Source organism: Cetorhinus maximus, chromosome 13, assembly GCF_964194155.1.
Source record: "Cetorhinus maximus chromosome 13, sCetMax3.hap1.1, whole genome shotgun sequence".
Classification (NCBI taxonomy): domain Eukaryota; kingdom Metazoa; phylum Chordata; class Chondrichthyes; order Lamniformes; family Cetorhinidae; genus Cetorhinus; species Cetorhinus maximus.
Window position 1 is genome coordinate 16,489,568 of NC_135891.1, and position 18,896 is coordinate 16,508,463.

At 46.6% G+C, this 18,896-nt stretch overlaps 1 protein-coding gene across 1 annotated transcript in view; it reads right to left on the minus strand.

The window, feature by feature from the left end:
* Positions 1-18,896, minus strand: part of LOC144688449 (protein phosphatase EYA1-like) — a 261,652-nt gene that overhangs the window by 172,393 nt on the left and 70,363 nt on the right. The window contains exon 2 of the mRNA XM_078555016.1: positions 3,673-3,797. Within this exon, the coding sequence (XP_078411142.1) occupies positions 3,673-3,793 (121 nt within the window). The 5' untranslated portion in view covers positions 3,794-3,797. The remainder of the gene's footprint in view (positions 1-3,672; positions 3,798-18,896) is intronic.

The window sequence follows — 18,896 nt, forward strand, 5'->3', positions numbered from 1 at the left end:
AGCAGAGTCAGCAGGCTGTCTCCAATGTCAGTGCCAGACTTGAGGGGTGGGGGAGGGCGGGCACCAAGAGATAGCACTCAGAAACATAAGTTAAAGGCACCATGAGCACTTAGGGACAGTTCACAGGTGATTTTTCTGTTGATATATGTTTGGTTTATATGTCTGCCAGTGTGGGCATCAACACCAGTGATGGTCATGTCATTATGCATTCACTGTGACAATAACATTAAATTTGCTTTGGTTCTGATGGCCTGAGTATGTTTTATCTTTTTTCTTTCTGGTACAGGGTACGCCAGTATGTAATGCTGGACGTGAGGAGCTGGATATTTTATTGCACATGCATTGAGTGGAGTTTGGGTGCAAATGAAAGGGTCATTTCAGACACCTGGGATGGAGGCAGCAACCTGGCATGAGGTGGAAGCAGATCTCTAGCAGCCTAGCTGAAGGAGTGTTGGACCAAGGTGTCCCTGCCTCCCTGGAGGTTACAGAGGTCTGCATCCATGACCTCAGCATTGTCTTCACCATCTGTGGCCTCTGCAGCTGCGTCAAGATTCTCTTCCTCCAGTGGACCCCCACTTGTCAGAGTCAGATTGTGGAGAGCACAGCATGCAACCACTATCAGTGACACCTGCTCTGGGGGTATGGTAGTACCATACCCTAAATGGTCCAGGCATTAGAAACGCACCTTGAGAAGACATATGGTCCTCTCTACCACCGCCCTTGTGGAGGCATGACTCCTATTGTAACGCTTCTCTGTCTCTGTTCTTGGATGGCGTAGAGGCGTCATGAGCCACCTCTTCAACGGATAGCCCTTGTCACCCAGCAGCCATCCATCTAGTCGGGCTGGAGCACTGAAGAGCCTCGGCACCTGGGAGTGTCCCAGGATGTAAGCATCATGGGAGCTGCCAGGGTACCTTGCACAGACTTGCAGAATCTGCATCCTGTGGTCACACAGTATCTGCACGTTCATGGAGTGAAATCCCTTCCTGTTGACGAAAGCACCCGGCTGACCCGCTGGCGCTTCGATGACCACATGTGTGCAGTCGATAGCACCCTGGATACAGGGGAACTAGCAATCACTGCAAAGCCTCTGGCTCACTCAGCTTGGCTGGCCTTATCCATACAGTAAAGAATAAAGGTCAGTACCCGTCTGAACAGAGCTTCTGTCACCAGCTTGACACAACTGTGGACAGCTGATTGGGAGACTCCACACTGATCTCTCACTGAGCCCTGGAAGGAGCTGGAGGCATAGAAGTTGAGGGCCACTGTGACCTTCTGAGCAACTTGCATGGGGTGTCCACCCACACAGTCGTGGTGATCTCAGGCCCAGTCATCTGACATATGAAGGTCACAGCCTGCCTTGAAAGGTGGAATCTCCTTTGGCATTGCACCTTGGACATATTGAGGTAGGTGCATCGTGGCCTGTAAACCCTGGCAGCAGGATAGAGGCATCTTCTGTTGCCCCTTCTGCCTTGGACTTCTTGCTGGCCCTGCGCCCCTTATACCCGCGCCTCTGATCCCACAGGTCCCTCCCCTGGAAGCTGCATTAGGACATCTGGCCTCCTCTCCCTTCTGCCCCTCCTCAGAAGAGATGCTACCAGCGGAGTCCACAATCCCCATTACCAGGGTAATGAAAGGCGTCTGGTACCTGGGAGGGTCCACAAGGTCTGAATCCTCCAGGGCCCTTAAAGACACCAATAAGTCATGAAACGAAGCCTGGAAATGCTAATAATGAAACTCCAAACAGGGATGAAGCTGACAAGGACCAATAAGCAAGCAGCAGCAAACTATCTCCACAACTTTTCACCACGCACACTGGTAATGCTGTTAACCCTTCTTATCCCACCCTTGGATGAGGTTTTACAAAATGTTGGCTGCCCACCTGCCCGTTTTGCCCGTGTGGCGAGCGCGAAATCACATGGGCAATGTAAAATCTACCATAATTGCCTTTTAATGGCCTTAACTGGCCTCAGAATTGATGGCAGGCGCTGCTCCGACTCCCACGCGCACCTGCCGACCAAAATATTGCGCGACTGCGCGATGACATCGGGACGCTCGCCCAACGTCATCAGGCGCTATTTTACACTCGAGCAGGTCAGGCGTGCGACCGCCCACTCAGCGAAAAATTCTGCCCATGTTTAGGGTGCTATGTACATGCAAATTGTTGTTGCTGCATTCGGCATTGAGAAATCTGACTTGCCTATTAGTTTACTAGTATAACCTCTCCTAGGCTTTTGCTACTCCAGCAGCTAATTTTGTCAGACTACAAGTTTTCACCAGTTAAACCATTCTATCAATCATACTAAACCCTTCCCCCTCCCAATACTGTGGGAGCTGACTCCCCCGTCTCGATTGTTGACTCCCCATTAGAGATCTCGCTGGTATTTTCAGGGAGGGCCAGTATGCCACAGAAAATTGGTGAGCAAAGTGAGGTGCCACAGGATGGTGGAGTGTGGAATTTTACCTGTGATTCCCAGGGTAAAATTTTTCGCTCGGTGGGCGGGTGCATGCCTGATCCTGCTGAGCATAAAATGACGCGCGTTGACATCGGGCGAGCATCCCGATGTCATCACGCATTCGTGCGATATTTCAGTCAGTGGGCCTGCACTGGAGTTGGCAGCGCGCCCGCCGAAAATTAAAAGGCCTATTAAGGCCATAGAAAAGTTAATTAAAATAAATTTTTCGCTGCCCGTCCAACCATACAGTTGGCGGGCAGGTAAAAATGCCAAGTGCCCTTTGCACTTTTTTGTAAACCTCATCCATGGGAGGGATGAGGTTTCCAATGGCAAATAAAAATAAAATAAAAGCTTTAATTTTTCATTAATAACATGTCCCTGCTCATGTGACAGAGTTACATGAGGGGACATGTTTCATCACATTTTAATTTTTTTAATTATATTTCTTCATATATCTTCATCTCCCTGAGGCAGCTCTCTGCCTCAGGGAGGTTAGGAAATGCGTACACGCGTGCATGCACGAAGGTTGTGCTCGTCCCGCTTGCCCTCCTCCCCCCACCTGCACAGGCGGCGCTCAGCGCTGCCGCTCGTGTTTCACGCTGGGCGGGCCTTACTTGGCCCACCAGCGTGAAATTGCCTTCTGGGCCCCTTCCGCCCCCACCAATCCTGCATGCCAAGGGCAAAATTCTGACCCCAATATTGTGAACTCAATTTGCACCGCCAAACAGATGCATTCATCCGAGGCCATGCAATGCCTCATGCAGAGGGAGAGCAGGTGGGAGGGTCTGTCATCTAGCCCCAGCATACCTTCCACTGACTACGTTAGAGCAGCCAGTAGAGAGAAATTCTCCTGCACACGATGAGCACAATACTCATGCATGTTTGTGTCCACCCGTGGCTTTAGTTAATGAATGATTCAAGGTGGGGGTGGAGATAATTTCTAGAGGACAAGAAATACCTTTTATTCTATGATTCAGATAATTCATTGCTCGTCTTAAACCTTATTAGCCTGGATGCTTTCTCGCCAGGATCTTCCTTCTCGTTTTGTATGACTGACTTAAAAGAATTCCAATTATTTGTTAGCTGACTTGTGCAACATTCAAAGAACTCTGACATCCCAATTGTCACTTTTTTTTTGTCATTTTCCCAGTGTGATAGCATCTTCTAAACATTTGTGCAGACTCCAGATAACAGCCTGTCAGTTTTGTTCTCTTACCTTCTTTGCCATTTGATGTGACTGAGATGTTATTAATATGAGCGTTGCTGAAATCTGAATTGTTGGGACACTCGATGCTTCCAGTCAGATTGTGTGGGATCACCAAATCTAACATTTCCATGCACCTGGCAGAAAAAAAGTTAACGATAAGTATAAGATTGTCATTCATCAGCATACGCAACTACTTCAACTTCAATGACAATTACACTTGCATGCAAATTATAAATAAATTATTTCCACAACACCCCCTGAAGGTCTCCATGAACACTTCGTGAATTGCCAGAATATTCTGGAAAATTAAAATGCACAAATGATTTCTGCAGATGTTTAAAAATCAAAGATCTACAAATCTAGAAGCAGAACTGAAGGCAGTTACGTTGAGAAGGTAATTTACTGCTTTCGTGATATTGCAAATTACTTTTTGTTAACAGCAAAACTTCCATATCTTACTCATTGTGTTTTCTGAAATTCCTGAATTATTACCTAGATTTTCAGTAAAATGTCCACAGTGCGCTGGTACAAATATCAACATGGCAAGTTTTAACTTGGCAGAGAGAGATTTTGCTGGGGACTGGAGTGCAAATCTCCAGTGTCGGAAATCTGAATTATGAGAAATGACTGGAGAGGTGTGTATTGAATTCTGGGCTCACAGTAACCTTCAATCATTGTGTGACTGGCCATAGACATTAGTGTAGCAGCTCCCTTAGGAGCATTAGACATTATTAATTCCACATTTATACAAATACACATTGTTTCAGTTTCATTTTTGTTACAGGTTTACTGCCAACAAACAGAAAAAGAAATACTCTCAGCTCTTATAAATATTCATCGATCCATTCTGAAGGGATATTCACAAAAGAAATCTTATTAATCACTGCTGTTTGTTTACAGTAATTTTGTGGCAATTTTTCATTCGCCAAATCTGAATCACTTCTCTTATTAAATTATATTTTTTGATTGTGTTCTTTTTAATTATTATCAACAAACAAACCTCCTCAACTATTGTTGAAAGCCTGAGCATCGATTGACCACTGAAAGCTTCTTCGTTATCAGTGACCAAACTATCTCATCTCTCAGGAGGACAACTATAACTATAACAAGTTATGTTAGCAAGAGGAATGTTTGAAAGATTAGTTTCCGAGTAGATTTGTAGCCATTGGGTTATTATACTGGAATGACTGTTGATGACGGACATTTGCTTAAATCAAGCACCATTTTGTGGGATGATATTTATGACAAAGAATTCTGCCATGGACCTGGAGAACAGTTAATGGAGCATTGTACCAGGTTAGAAAACAGACAACCTAATGATACAGTTGATGCAATGGCCGCAGATCTCATCAGTGATCTCCGCTGATGCACACTTTTTTTCTTAATTCAAAACATATTAACCCAGTAATGTGACCAGTGCCTTGCTGGTGTGCAATAAAGCTCCAACACACTTGGTAATTGAAGGAAGGAGAGCCATCAAGTCAGAGGCAGTCATGGTCACACCGTACAGTGCTCTTGGTCAGATTGCACCTTGAGTGCTGTGACCAGTGCTGCTTAATAAGCAACGTTCAAGTCCTGGAGACAGTGCTGAGAAGGGTCACGGGGATGATCCCCAGTGTCAGTGGTCTGAGTTATGAGGGATGACTGGAGAAACTTGGGCTATTCCTTCGGGAAAAGGAGCGGTAATCTTATAGAGGTAGACAAGAAAGTAGGGGGTATGGAAATAGTTAATCTTGGTACTGTAGGATGGGGACAAAGGTTCAAATTGGTAAATGGAAATTTTAGGACTGATACTGCAAAATGCCCTATATCAGATGTGTATCAGGAAAGCCTGGGATGGCGGGGGCAGGGGGCAGGCAGCAAGCAGAAGGGCTGGATCAGTGTGATTTGGCAGCGGCCGATGTCTTAATATGGAGCCAGTAGGAGCAATTCTGCTTCTCTTGGCTCAACCATTAAGTAAGTAAAATTGGGTAGAATTTCCACTTTGGGCACAATTGCGACCGAGACACAAATTGCCATCAGAATTGCACTAGTTTTGAAAAGTGTTCTCTTTTATCAAGTTTCTATTTAAAATCATTTGTATATTGCCAAACATAAATTCTGCCCTAAACAGGCACAATTGGCAACTCTTTAGAACATTTAAAGAATTATTTTGCTTTGAAAATATTCCTTGCAATATTTGAGAGTGATGACTTGGTGCAGTTTGATTAATACAGCTGAAAATGGGTTTATCCACAAAACGAACATACTTTTAATGAGTGCTTAGTTCACTACTTGTGAGTACATTGACTTTAAATAACGGAATATAACTTTAAAACCTTTGCTAGTTATATCGGTGTACAGTCACCTACTTAGGAAATTGAAAAAAAACTACATTCTAAAACTTTTAAAATTTGCCTATGGCCTTGGCCTAAAAAAGGGATCAGCTTGATTTTTGCAGGTTCCTTGAAGGCCTCCCATAGTGATTGCAGGTACAACCTTTCCTGCTGCCTTTTGGGGTCACGTGATTGTACTGACGAATGAGGCCTAAACGCTGGTAAACTTAGGGGCGGAGCATTCTAGTCATGGACCTGGTTCAAGCATGTAACTCCTAGAAGGGCTCTGTAATAAAGTTATCCGTTTTAAGTAAGAAACCTGTCCGGTACCTTAAGTTCATTACACCTCCAATTAAACAAACACAATTAGTGAAAACTTCTAATAGTGATGAACTTGAGTAGTGGCATGGCCAGTTTTACGGTGCAGGGTTGGTTTGTACCATGATGTTTCTTAAAAAAACTGCAGAAACTCGACTTGTGCTCAATGTATTTTGTGCTTAAATTCTGGCACCTTTTGCGCTGGTTTCACCTTTCTGGGCAAATTGCACTGAGTGAAAACTAGCGCAACCAAGCCCTCCTTCATGCAGGAGCCTCCAACCGTGCTTTTGTGGATCACCAGTTTGGCTGGCAAGAACCTGAAGAAACTGACCATAGCTTGCATGGCACAAACCATGATCATTCCCAGCCCAGTTTGGCAAAGGGACCTGGAACCGGCGTTTAATGGTGGCACTCCTGCCTCAGTGTCAGGAGACTGTGGGTTCAAGCCCTAATCCAGGGATAGAGCTAGGCTGGCACTCCAGTGTAATACTGAAGGTGAGTTATATTAATAAAGGTGCTGGCTTTTTGGACAAAATTTTAAACTGAGTTCCTGTCTGCCTCCAGGCCAACCTCTGCCGAAGCAGGGGAATTGACCACTTATCTGGTTACTGCTTGTGGGACATTCTTGTGTGCAAACGGCTGCTGTATCTATCAATGAAACAATGGTGACCATATTTCAGAAGTAATTGGTTTCTATAAAGTGCTTTGGGATGCCCTGTGGATGGAAATTTTGACTGTACGAAAGCGAATTATTCCCTTTATGTATAGTTCATTGGCTACCCTGGGGCTGATTTTCACTTCGGGAAAATTGTTGTTAATGGGGTGTCAAGAGCTTAAAAATGGGGTCGATGGATTGGCCAGCAGATTAACCCTGACGACCGACTTGAAGCAACATTCACAAGGTCCTATGGCTGAGCGGCTGAAGTGCTGCCTGAAAATGAGCAGTATTCCTCTGTCCCAGTCAAATCGGTGCCCTACAAGCATAGTTAGGAAACCCATTGCAACTTTAAAGAAAATGTGGATTGACAGTACACCCGGCAAGCTTTGCCCAGGGATACGGGCATTCAAATGTGGTCAGCTGGTCACCACGCGCTGCCATAGGGGACTGGTCACTGAAGCTCTTCTGGTACAGGCAGCTGGTCTACACACTCTGCCGGTATGGTGGGATCGTCTCCTTGCTCTGTCAGGACGTGGACCGGCTTCTGAGTCTCTGTTGGAATGGGCAGCAGATCACCGTATTTCACCAATGCAGGTGGCCAGTCTATGGGGCTCCCCGGGTACAGGGGATAATAAGTCAAAATTTGACCCTGATGAAAGAATGTTGCTATTGCGGGAGAGTAACATCAAAACTGCTAAAATTTCATGTCCTTTCATAAATTCAGTATTAAGTGATAAACCGATTGTGCTTCTTACTTCACTATGGTGAATCAAAATGAAAAAAGACCACATTTTGGAGTGACTCAGAATGAAGGGTTGAAATAAATACCCCAGTCGTGCAAGATATACATTGTAAGTAGATGCACAAGTTGAGTCCAATATGTGGATGCATAATCCTGTAATGTAAAGATTAATGAATTATTAAAGATTAATTATCGGTGGCACTGAGGAGACAGAGGGATTATAAGCATGCTAAGTCAAGTTTCCATCACATTTCAACTGGCATATTGGGGTGGATGAAATTAAAATGAAAGGAGTCTAATTAATTTGGGAAGCCTCCACATTTTATCTAACATCCTGTCAGCTAGTTAGGGCAAATCTGATTTTACAAATCGGCTTCAGCCGGCTCTCTCACTGTAAGGACCATGTTTCTCTGCAGCAGTGGAAACCAACATAAATAACTGGCACCACAATCAGATAGTGTATTCAATAACAATATCTTGCATTTATAATGGCCTTTAATATAGTAAAACAGTCCAAAAGCCTTACGAGGGTGTTATCAGACATAATTTGACATAGTGCCATGTAAGGAGATATTAGGAGAGGGGACCAAAAGCTTAGTCACAGTGGTAGATTTTAAGAAGCCTCTTAAAGGAGGAGACATGGCCACAGAGGGTGGAATCGTCCCAGATTTGCACTAAATGCGATAGTCATTTTACCCGCCGGCTGCAATGGCGGTTTCTCGCGCCATTTTATCCCATTCCCGGTGCGTCTCACCTCATTAATAATGCATGCATGGGAAACACTCTGGATCGCTGGCGGGGAGGCTTCTGATTCGCCTGCCCACCCCCCGTCACCTCAAGCCTTCAATAATCTGAGCGCCCCTGCACAGAGCTAGCTCTCTCTGAGGGATTGAAAGCTGCTGCAATGTCATGGCTGCCAAAGGGAGGAAACATGCCACCCCCAAATTTAGCGACGCCTCACTCAGGTGCCTACTAGGTGCAGTTGAGGCCCGCCGTGAAGTCCTCTACCCCAACTCTGGGCGAAGACCAGCAAGCAAGGTCACCAACCCAGCATGGGAGGTGGTGGCAGTGGTGGTCAGTGCCAACGCCCTGCAAAAGAGGACAGATATGCAGTGCTGAAAGAGGATGAATGATCTCCTCCGTTCCGCCAGGGTAAGTCACTCTTCTCATCACTCTCAACTCACACACTCACAGGGATCTCACTCACTGCCAGTTTCAGGGACATCACCAGTCAATCTCTCACACACACCTTCATCAGCCCTGTGGTTCATGTCCCTATCCTATCCATGGCACCACTCACCACCCACACATGCCAGATATCCTTCTCATCTGGCTTGGCATGCATCCTGCTTATACTCTCTCCATCTGTCTTCATGTAGGACCAGCTGGCATGCAACAAAATGGAGAGGTCACAGACCAGTGGAGGAACGCCCAACATCACAGACTTTGAAAATAGAGCCATCCAGCAGGCCAGTGACAATCTGGACCGTTCCCGTGCTGACAGTGAGGTCAGCGGTGCTCAACCAAGTGAGGATCCAGCAGTGCAACATCCATCAGACAGCCATACTGTGAGTGAGTTCCTCTGTTCCACAATTCCCTGACATGCACTAATTATCTCTCCTTCCTTTCACAGGCACACCTGGGAAGCAGCTGAGGGGGCCTACGAGCCAGGTCCTCAACTCAAGCCCTGAAGACATCTCAGAAGAAGATTCTGATGACACCCTAATTGAAGATCCGTCATAGCGCTCACCCACACTCTCCACCAGCGCATCTCGGTGGGACCTAGTTCTAGAGTAGTCTCGGTGTCACAATCTGGTGAGAAAATTGCACTGTTTAATCCATAGCAGGCGGTGGCAGGGACTTCCCAGGTTTCAGGCACTCGGAGGACTGCTGGAGGCCAGAAATCTGCTGAGTCCGAGTCAGATGACGAGCCTCTGGACTCGGTCATACCTCAGTTGCTGGAACTGCAAAGGCAAGCTCGGGAACATCAGGAAGGGATGCCCACTGCACTCCTCAGATTCCAAGGCACAATGGAGGAGCCCACCCGCTTTCACTCTGAGGTGATAGCTTCGGCATGCCAACACACCGAAGTCAACAATGGTAGCATGGCGGCCGCCATGGAGACCTTGGTCCAGGTCATCGGTTCTGCACTGCTGGGCAGATGAACTCCACCGCTGACACCATATTTGGCCTCCAGCAGTATCAATACAAGATGAATGCGGGGCAGCTCGATCTCACTCCAACTTCCCCTTCTCCTCAAAGAGTCAGCCTACTGGGCACCCACAAGGAGGAGAACCAGCATCGCGTCATCCCAGGGCCATCCACCCAGGTGATTCCAGGAATATCCAACCGATTCAAATCCCCTCTTCCTGTGACCCCCACAGCTTCAGCTCAACAGGCCGAGGAGGGTGCAGCCGGCCCACAGCAGGACACCCAAAGCAGGCCGGGGCCCTCCAGGTCTTGGCCCTCTGAAGGACACCCGCCAAGGTCATCCCAGACAGGACGTAGCAGTCAGCAGGCTGCCCCCACCTCCACTGTGGATGTCGGGGGAGCACCAGGACATAGTGGCAGGGTTAGGAAGGTTAAGAAGATATAGTTACACAGCCTGGGCATGGGTGTTAATCACTTGTACATAATGCTCACTATTGTAATAAACTCCCAAGAATGTCTCCCTACCTATGGCTTCTTGTTCTGATGAGCAATGTTCCTGTCCCTCAGATGTGAAACCTCTCTGCACAAGATAAAGGCAGCTGTCTCAGTCCAGAGCCTCTTCCCTGTGCAGTGTGTAACCTTCAGACCAAAGTAATGGCCTGGCTTCACAATCACTGGACACATTAGTGATGCCTGCACCTCGATGGTGCTTGTCATTGCTTCCAGAATGTTGTGGGCAGGCATCATAGAGTTCCGTCATTCTCTCTGTGTGTTCTCAGCACCTTTAAGGTGAGGCTGGCCCCTCATCTCCTCAGCACCTGTGACTGGTGATGCTGTGCTCCTAAAGGGGTCAGGTGCTGAAGACTGACAAAGGATCAGGTACATTTAAAGTTGCATTTCCACGATATGACCTGATCACAGAGCACAAGCGAGCTGCCCTCAGCCAGACAAGAGTCAGGTATTCACAGAGGCTATGTGAAGATCTATGGAGTGCCCTCACTGAATGATGTCATCATCCTCCTGGAATCTAGCGACTATTATGGCCTTCGATGCGCCTCCTGAGCACAGAGGGTAGGTGCGCTGCCATCAGCCACACAGGAGTAAAATATTCACAGATGCAAGGTGAGGATGTCAGGACTGTCCTCACTGCATCTCGTCGTCATTCTCCATGAAACTTGCAGCTATGAGGGCCTCCCGAGTGCCCCTCTCTCGTCTGGCCAGTGTGATGGTCTCATGGCCGGCATCCTCACCTTCGAGGACCTCATCATCATCATCCCCTTCAATGTCCTCCTCATGGGAAGGGACATGCAGCTCCTCCACCCTCTCCTCAGCCAGGTCCTCCCCCCATTGCAGCACCAGGTTGTGGAGCGCGCGGTAAGCGACGATGATGTGTGACACCCTCTGGTTACTGTATCGCAGGGCTCCACTGGACCTGTCGAGGAACCAGAACCTCATTTTCAAAATGCCCATTGTTTGCTCCACCATAGTCCGTGTCACAGCATGAGCCTCGTCACACCGTCACTCTGCTACAGCCTGAGGCCGCCTCACAGGCGTCATCAGCCGCATTCTCTGTGGGTAGTCCTTGTCCTTGAGGAGCCAACCCTGCAGCCCTGCAGACTCCCTGCACCCTGGAAGATGTCAGGGGTCTGAGATCTGCTAAGGATGTAGGAGTTGTGAACGTTACCTGGGAATCGTGTGCAGACCTGTAGGATGTGTTTGAGGTGGTTGCATGCCAGCTGAACATTCAGCGAGTGGAAGCTCTTGTGGTTGACAAAGTTGACTGCTTGTTGCCATGGAGATCTAACCGCCACATGAGCACAGTTGATTGCACCCTGCACCTGTGGAAAACCAGAGATCTGCACAAATCCCAGCGCTCTTGCTTCCTGGCTTTCCTAATCCTGGGCGAAATGCACAAATCTCGATTCCTTCGTAAAGGTGCTGTCCGTGACCTCCTGGATACACTGTGTGTGGAGCCTTGTGAGATCCCGCACAGGCTGTCTGTGGAGCCCTGGAAGGAGCCTGGCATAAAAATTGAGCGCCATGGTCACTGGCAGTGGATGCCCTCCATGTCCCCGTGGCACCAAACCCTGCAGCAGGTGGCATATGTGATTGATCAGTTCCCTAAACACACGCAGTCTTCGGCGACACTGGTTCTCACTGGTATGCAGGAGTGACAAGCACTGTCCACAGACTCTGGATCTAGCGAGGCATCTACGAGCGACAGCTCATTGTGGATCTTCAGCTGTGTGTGCAGCAGGCCTTGCTACCCCTTCATCTTGAGGGAGGTGTACCTCCCTTTACCAAGCCAGACGCCTCTGACGCTCTCCTCTTCTTCATCTCTGCTCCCTGTAAGCCATGAGGCATTCCACTAAATCACCAGGCTCCATAATCCTTGTGGTGATTGTTGCTTTAAGGCCAGCCTTACTGAGTAAGGGTCACGTGTTCTGAACAGCCAATCAACACCTAGCGCGGGGAATCTCATACGGGGCTGGAGTTTTCTAAGCATGAGGGAGTGTATTGTAGCTTTGCTAGAAGCAGGCAGCTAATCCAACAGCTCTGTGAATAAAGTTTGTTATTCAACTAAAGAAGCCTCTCAGTAGTACATCTCTACATCTGGCAACGAGGTTAAATGATCCTGGCGCTACCTTTCACCCTACAACTGTGAGCATCTCGTTTTAAAGAAGGAAAGAAAGAAAAAAATATACTCACCAGGATGCCTCTCTTCGGGAGGATTGACCCATTTGACTCCTCCACTGAGGACTGCACTCAATACATCAAGTGCCTCGGGTTTTATTTCCAGGCTAACAAAATAGGGGAGGAGGCAAAGTGCAAAGCAATTCTCTTGAGCTTCTGTGGGAGTCAAATCTGCAACCTTTTTCGCAGTCTCACAACCCAAGCGGCCTGACTCCAAATCATTCATTGAGCTCATGGATTTAGTGAAGGGCCATTTTCAGCCTAAACCGTCGGTCATTATGCAAAGATTCAAATTTAATATGAGGGTGAGGGCCCCAGGCGAATCAATTGTGACTTATATTGCTAAGCTAAAGCAATTGTCAGAACATTGTGATTTCGGAGTGACCTTGAACGACATGCTACGGGATTGGTTAGTTTGTGGCTTGCGCAATGACGTGATTCAGCGTCGATTGCTGGCAGAAGTCGATATAACTTTTAAACAAGCAATGGAGATAGCGCTGGCCATGGAAGGTGCTGAAAATAATTCGCAGGGGTTACAGAGCTTGCAAAATGGAGCTGTTGACCAGTTAGGGCGGGAACCTGCAGCCAGGTGTGGCACCAAAACCGCAGAAGCAGCCGCGAAGCAGGAATCATTCCCAATCACCCAGAAATCAAAAAAATATACCGGAAGCAATCGGACAGCAATCCTGAAGTTGAAATGATACCGAAATGGGGGTAACCACACTCCTGAAACATGTAGATTTAAGGCGACCGAGTGCTATTACTGTCACAAAAGAGGACATTTGATAAAGCAGTGCAGAGCTAAGTCTAGACTGCCAAGTAACCAGCCAGCAAAGATGTTAGAAGTATATAATGTGAAAGAGCCTGAAGTAACTGATTCGGGCATTCACTCTCTTTTTAATCTTAAAGCAGCCAAGGCAAACCCTATTACTGTCACACTCCATGCAAGTGGGAAGCCTCTAGTTATGGAGGTGGCTACAGGGGCATCAGCCACTGTGATGGGTGGGCACACAATTCAGTACCTGAGGGAAGGTACCCAACCCTTCCGCCTGGAGAGAACTTCTGCCCAGTTGAAGACTTATGCAGGAGAAGCAATAAAAGTAAAAGGCACCATCATGGTACCTGTGAGCAATGGCCAGCCCAGCTCCCAGTAATAATAGTGACTGGGGAAGGACCAAGCCTTCTGGGCCATGATTGGCTCAAGGAAATCAAGTTAAACTGGTCTGAGATTTTCAAGTGCAGGCAGGAGAACTGTTAGATTTTTGGAAAAGTCACGATAGCGTCTTTTGAAACGAGTAAAGGAAAAATCAAAGGCTTACAAACCAAGATTTACATTCATCCAGAGATAGCTCCCTGATTTTTTAAGGTCAGATCGGTACCATATGTCTTAAGAGAAAAAGTGGATGCTGAGTTAAATAGATTGGGGAACGAGGCATCAAACAGTCAGTTCAATTTTTGGAATGGGCAGCACCTATCGTCCCTGTACTGAAACCGGTTAAGACCTTATGCGGCGATTATAAGCTAACAGTTATTAGGCCACCAAGTTGGATAAATATCCAATTCCAAGAATTAAGGACTTGTACGCAAAGCTGGCAGGAGGTCAACCCTACACTAAGTTGGATATGAGCCACGCGTACCAGCAACTCAAGTTAGATAATACATGTCACAATAAACACACACAAAGGCCTATTCCAGTATACACGCCTACCTTTTGGTGTATCCTCAGTACGTGCAATATTTCAAAGGACGATGGAGAGTTTGCTACAAGGATTACTATGGGTTGCAGTATATCTTGACGATGTCCTCGTAACTGGATCAACAGGGGCCGAGCATTTACTAAATTTAAAGGAGGTATTAAAAAGATTTCTGGAAACGAGAGTTCGCTTAAAAAAGGAGAAATGCGCTTTCCAAGCTACCGAGGTTGCCTATCTGGGGGACCGTGTCGACGCACAAGGATTACCCACCATGGAAGAAAAGGTTAAGGTGATAAAGGAGGCGCCTCCCCCTACAAATATCACCAAACTCAAATCATTTTTAAGGAAGGTAAACTACTACGGGCAATTTTTACCCAACTTATCAACTGTAGTGGCCCCCTTGCACATACTGCTGAACAAAAACACCATCGTTGATCCTGGAAGGCTCCACAGGAGGCAGCCTTCAACAGAGTAAAATAACTGTCGCACTCCTCAACTTTGTTAGTGCACTTCAACCCATCTAAAGAATTGATATTGACACCTCTCCATATGGCGTTGGTGCAGTATTGTCCCATGAAATGAACGACGGCTCTGAGAGGCCAATAGGTCACGTATCAAGAACCCTCTCAGTGGCCAAAAAAGCTTATTCGCAGATCAAGAAGGAAGGACTGTCAATAGTTTTCAGAGTTAGAAAATTCCACCAGTACTTACATAGCAGGCACTTTACTATCATCTCTGAGCATAAACTGCCTTTGGGCCTTTTCAACGAAGTCAAGGCTATCCCGCCAATAGCCTTGGCAAGAATTCAGTGATGGCCATTAATTCTGTCCATCTATGAATACACTTTAAAACACCAACCTGGTACATAACGAACATGGATGCTCTTAGCCACCTACCCTTGCAAGAAAGCATCGTGTGTGCTCCTGTACCCCAAGAAATTGTCCTTGCAATGGAGTCGTATTTACAACTGCTGAATTTCAAAACTTTACCAGTCTAAACGGCACTAAACACCATCTGAACTGTGCCTTACCACCCAGCATAAAATGGACTAGCCAAGAGGGCAGTCCAAACTTTCAGGTCAGGATGAAAAAAATTGTCGGGAGGAGCCTCGGAAACCAAATTCTCATGCTTCCTTCTTAGCTACCGCGCAACTCCGCTTGCAACAATGGGAGTTCCACCAACAGAACTGCTTATGAAGCATCTTCTCAGGATGAGACTGAGCCTCGTATTTCCAAATTTGCCAGGGTGGGTAGTGAAGAACCACTGTAATCAGAAAACAAGCATGGTTTGCATAGTAGACCTTGGAAATTTATGGTAGATGAAGCCGGAAATGTACGAAACTTCGGTAGCGGTCCAAGTTGGATCCCAGGAGTTATCGTCTGTGAGACTGGACTCCTTTCATGCCAAGTGGACATGGAAGGCTGGGCCATTCATAAACACATGGATCACCTGAGGAGCAGGGAGATACTTCCACAGTCAGAGTTGCCACCAAGGAATGTTATTGAACCCGTAAGCACCGAAGTACCTGATCGACTTTAATAGACATAACTGATGTCTCCCTTCAATCAAATAGTAATGAACTGCCTGTGTCAAAAGAGGTACCTGTTTTGGCAGTTAGTGTCGATCCTGTAGGAGAGCCTCAGGCTATAGAATTACACCGCTCTACCCAGAACAGAAAACCCCCTCAAAGACTTGATTTGTAATTACTGGACCTATATATATAAGTGTAAAATCTGAATTCATGACATAATGCCAGTGTGATTATTTCTAGGACTTTTGATACTGTTTTCTATTCACCTGTATAAAGTAATTTGCATAAATAAGGAATGTAAAACAAGGAATTAAAGGGGGAGGGATGTAGTGATTGTTGCTTTAAGGCCAGCCTTAAGGGTCACATGTTCAGAATAGCAAATCAACACATGGTGCTGGGAATCTCATAAGGGGATGGAACTTTGCTAGCCTGGGAGAGTTTATTGTAGCCTTGCTAGAGGCCTGCAGCTAATCCAACAGCTCTGTAAATAAAGTTTGTTGTTCAACTAAAGAAACCTCTCGGTAGCACATCTCTACAATCCTGATGTTCTCCTCCAGCTAGATCAAAGAGAGAGACATGTGGGTGATAAGAGGTGCCCTAAAATCTCTCTCGGTTAAGTCTGAAGGCCCCCTTCACACATGCAGGAGAGTGCTGGCCAACACTTGGATGGCCAGTGTTAGTGTGCTTCATGGCTGTCCGAAACCCCACCCACCTCCGCCCAACTCCACTTGACCGATTGGCAGCAGCTTCTGCCACTGGACTGCATGCTGTGCTCTCAGCTCAGGTGCAGGCATTCTCCTAACCCGCACTGCAAGGCTGCAATGTTAGCTTGAACCATGATGGATACTGGTCCAAACCTTAATAAAGAGATTGTAAGGCGCTGTGAGCGCCTCCACCAGTGACTGCACCATGGCTACCTTTCGCAAGGGGATTCTAAAACTTGCCCAGTCGGCCAAATGCTCTGCTGTCCCCTAAAATACACATTAGTTTGCAGTCTGCGCCCGAGGGGTGAAAAGTTCTGGAGCATTTGGTTGCACTTCCATGCTTTTGTGTTTCTTGAGTGGGCAGCAAAGCTTCAGAGGCCCGACTCCAAGCATGTTAATGGGGCTGCAGCTGAATGGTCTCAGCTGCCGAAGAATGCTCATTTTGACAAGTTTTTCCAAGTGCGTGGCCGCTTCCCTCACCCCAACCACCCCTCAACGCCCCTCAGCACGTGCTTATGTACTTTCTTCAGCCTGTGCTGCCTTGCCCCCCACCCCTGACCTGACCCACACTGGAGCCCTTGGCCCCAGCACTGCACTGAAAGCCAGGTGGGAAAACATGACTTTCCTGTGCTTCCCGCGGATGCACAGCGCCTCTCCCTTGATGTCCTTTAGGCGATGCTCGTGCGCACTGCACAAGGTTGTGTGCACTCACCTCTGAGTTCCCCTCGATGTTCAGGTCGCCTGGTGCACGCCTTTTAAAGGCAGTCGTAAAACACGCTGTTCTGAAGTCACGCCAACATGGGCGCTAAATTTGACATCGGGGATGATTCCAGTGAGCAGGGCTTGTAATAAGATGTTAAAGTATTGAAATTAGGTTCCCGAAAAGTGGTGGCAGGAAACGCAGCCCGCCATTGACGGGTGGAGCAGACGATCACAAATCGGTTTCACAACGGCGTGAAACTGATTTTTGGCCTTCTTGCCATATTGCCAACAGGGCCAAAAAATTCCGGCCAGAGATCCAGGGAGAGAATTCCGGAGCTTATAGGGCCTAGGCGGCTGAAGGCATGACCATTGATGGCGGAATGAAGAAAAACGGGAATGCGCAAGGGTTCAGAATTGGAGGAATGCAGGGTTCTTTTAGGATTGTGGAGCTGCAGAGGTTTTAGAGATAGAGAGAGTGGTGAGACCATGGAAGGATTGAACACGAGGATGAAAATTTTAACCTTGAGATTGCTGCACCAGTGAGCAGCGAAAAGCAACTGACCTTAATGGATTTCCTTTGTTTGTTTCCAAGCTCTATTTGGGATTGAGGCAAGTTAAAAATTATTTGGTGGATATAACAGGTTATTTGTAATTTAACATATATGGATTAGGTAGAAGAGTAGATGATTCTAATGTTGATCCATTAAGGCAAATGTACAGGGGAAGTGGCAAAGGTCCAGGCATAATTATTTTATTTTACAAGGTGTCTGAACTGTAAAGCTCTCAGAGGTTCAAATTCAGCAGGGGATCTTCCGATTGTATGTTTACCTTCTGCAGAAAATGCCATGGAAAGTCAACCCACCCTGCTGTCTGTTCATGCCAAAAAAATGGCTTGCTGGGCCATTTCAGAGGTCAGTTATGAGTCAATCACGTTGCTGTGGGCCTGGCCAGACCAGGTAAGGATGGCAGACTTCCTTCCCGAAACTGAACAAAAATGAGGTAGTTTCATCGTCACCATTACAGTTTTTTTTTTGAGTATCATTTCCAATGTACCATTGAGTACTATTATGGATAACCTTTTTAAAAAAGTTCTCTATTTATTTAACATTCCTCAACTGTCCTGGGTGAGATGTAAACTCATGCTTCCATATCATTAATCCACGCCTCTAGATTACTAGTCCAGGGACATAACCACTTTACTGAAGTACCATAACATTCAGTTACAGCACTCCTGGAGTCTCTGCTAAGTGGTAATCATGCCAGTATCATTCAAATGTCTTGTCACTTATAAGACTCTTAAGAAATAGTTTCTAAAATAGGAAAAATGAGCTCCTTGTAGACTAATTACAAGTATTGTGTTGACTCTATAGATTACTGTTTCATTTTGTTTCTGTTTGTTATTTAACATGTAAATTAAACTGACCCAATAGTTTTAGCAAAGTACTGGTCTTCCCGCATGGTGTTTTCCAGCATTTGGTAACATCAGGAGAATGCCATAGGGCATATCACATGATCACCAGTGGTGAATACTCTGTGATTAGGCGGCAACAGGGAGACCCAGTCAAATTAACCACTTCACGGCATAGAAGAAAGATGCAGGTTTTGGATCAAGGAGACTCAGTCAGCTTAGAAAAACCAACAGTGATCTGTAAACACAACAGAAATGTTGGTATAATCCTGAACTGTAGCAAAGAGTTATGATTAAAAGCGCGACTTGAGTTTGG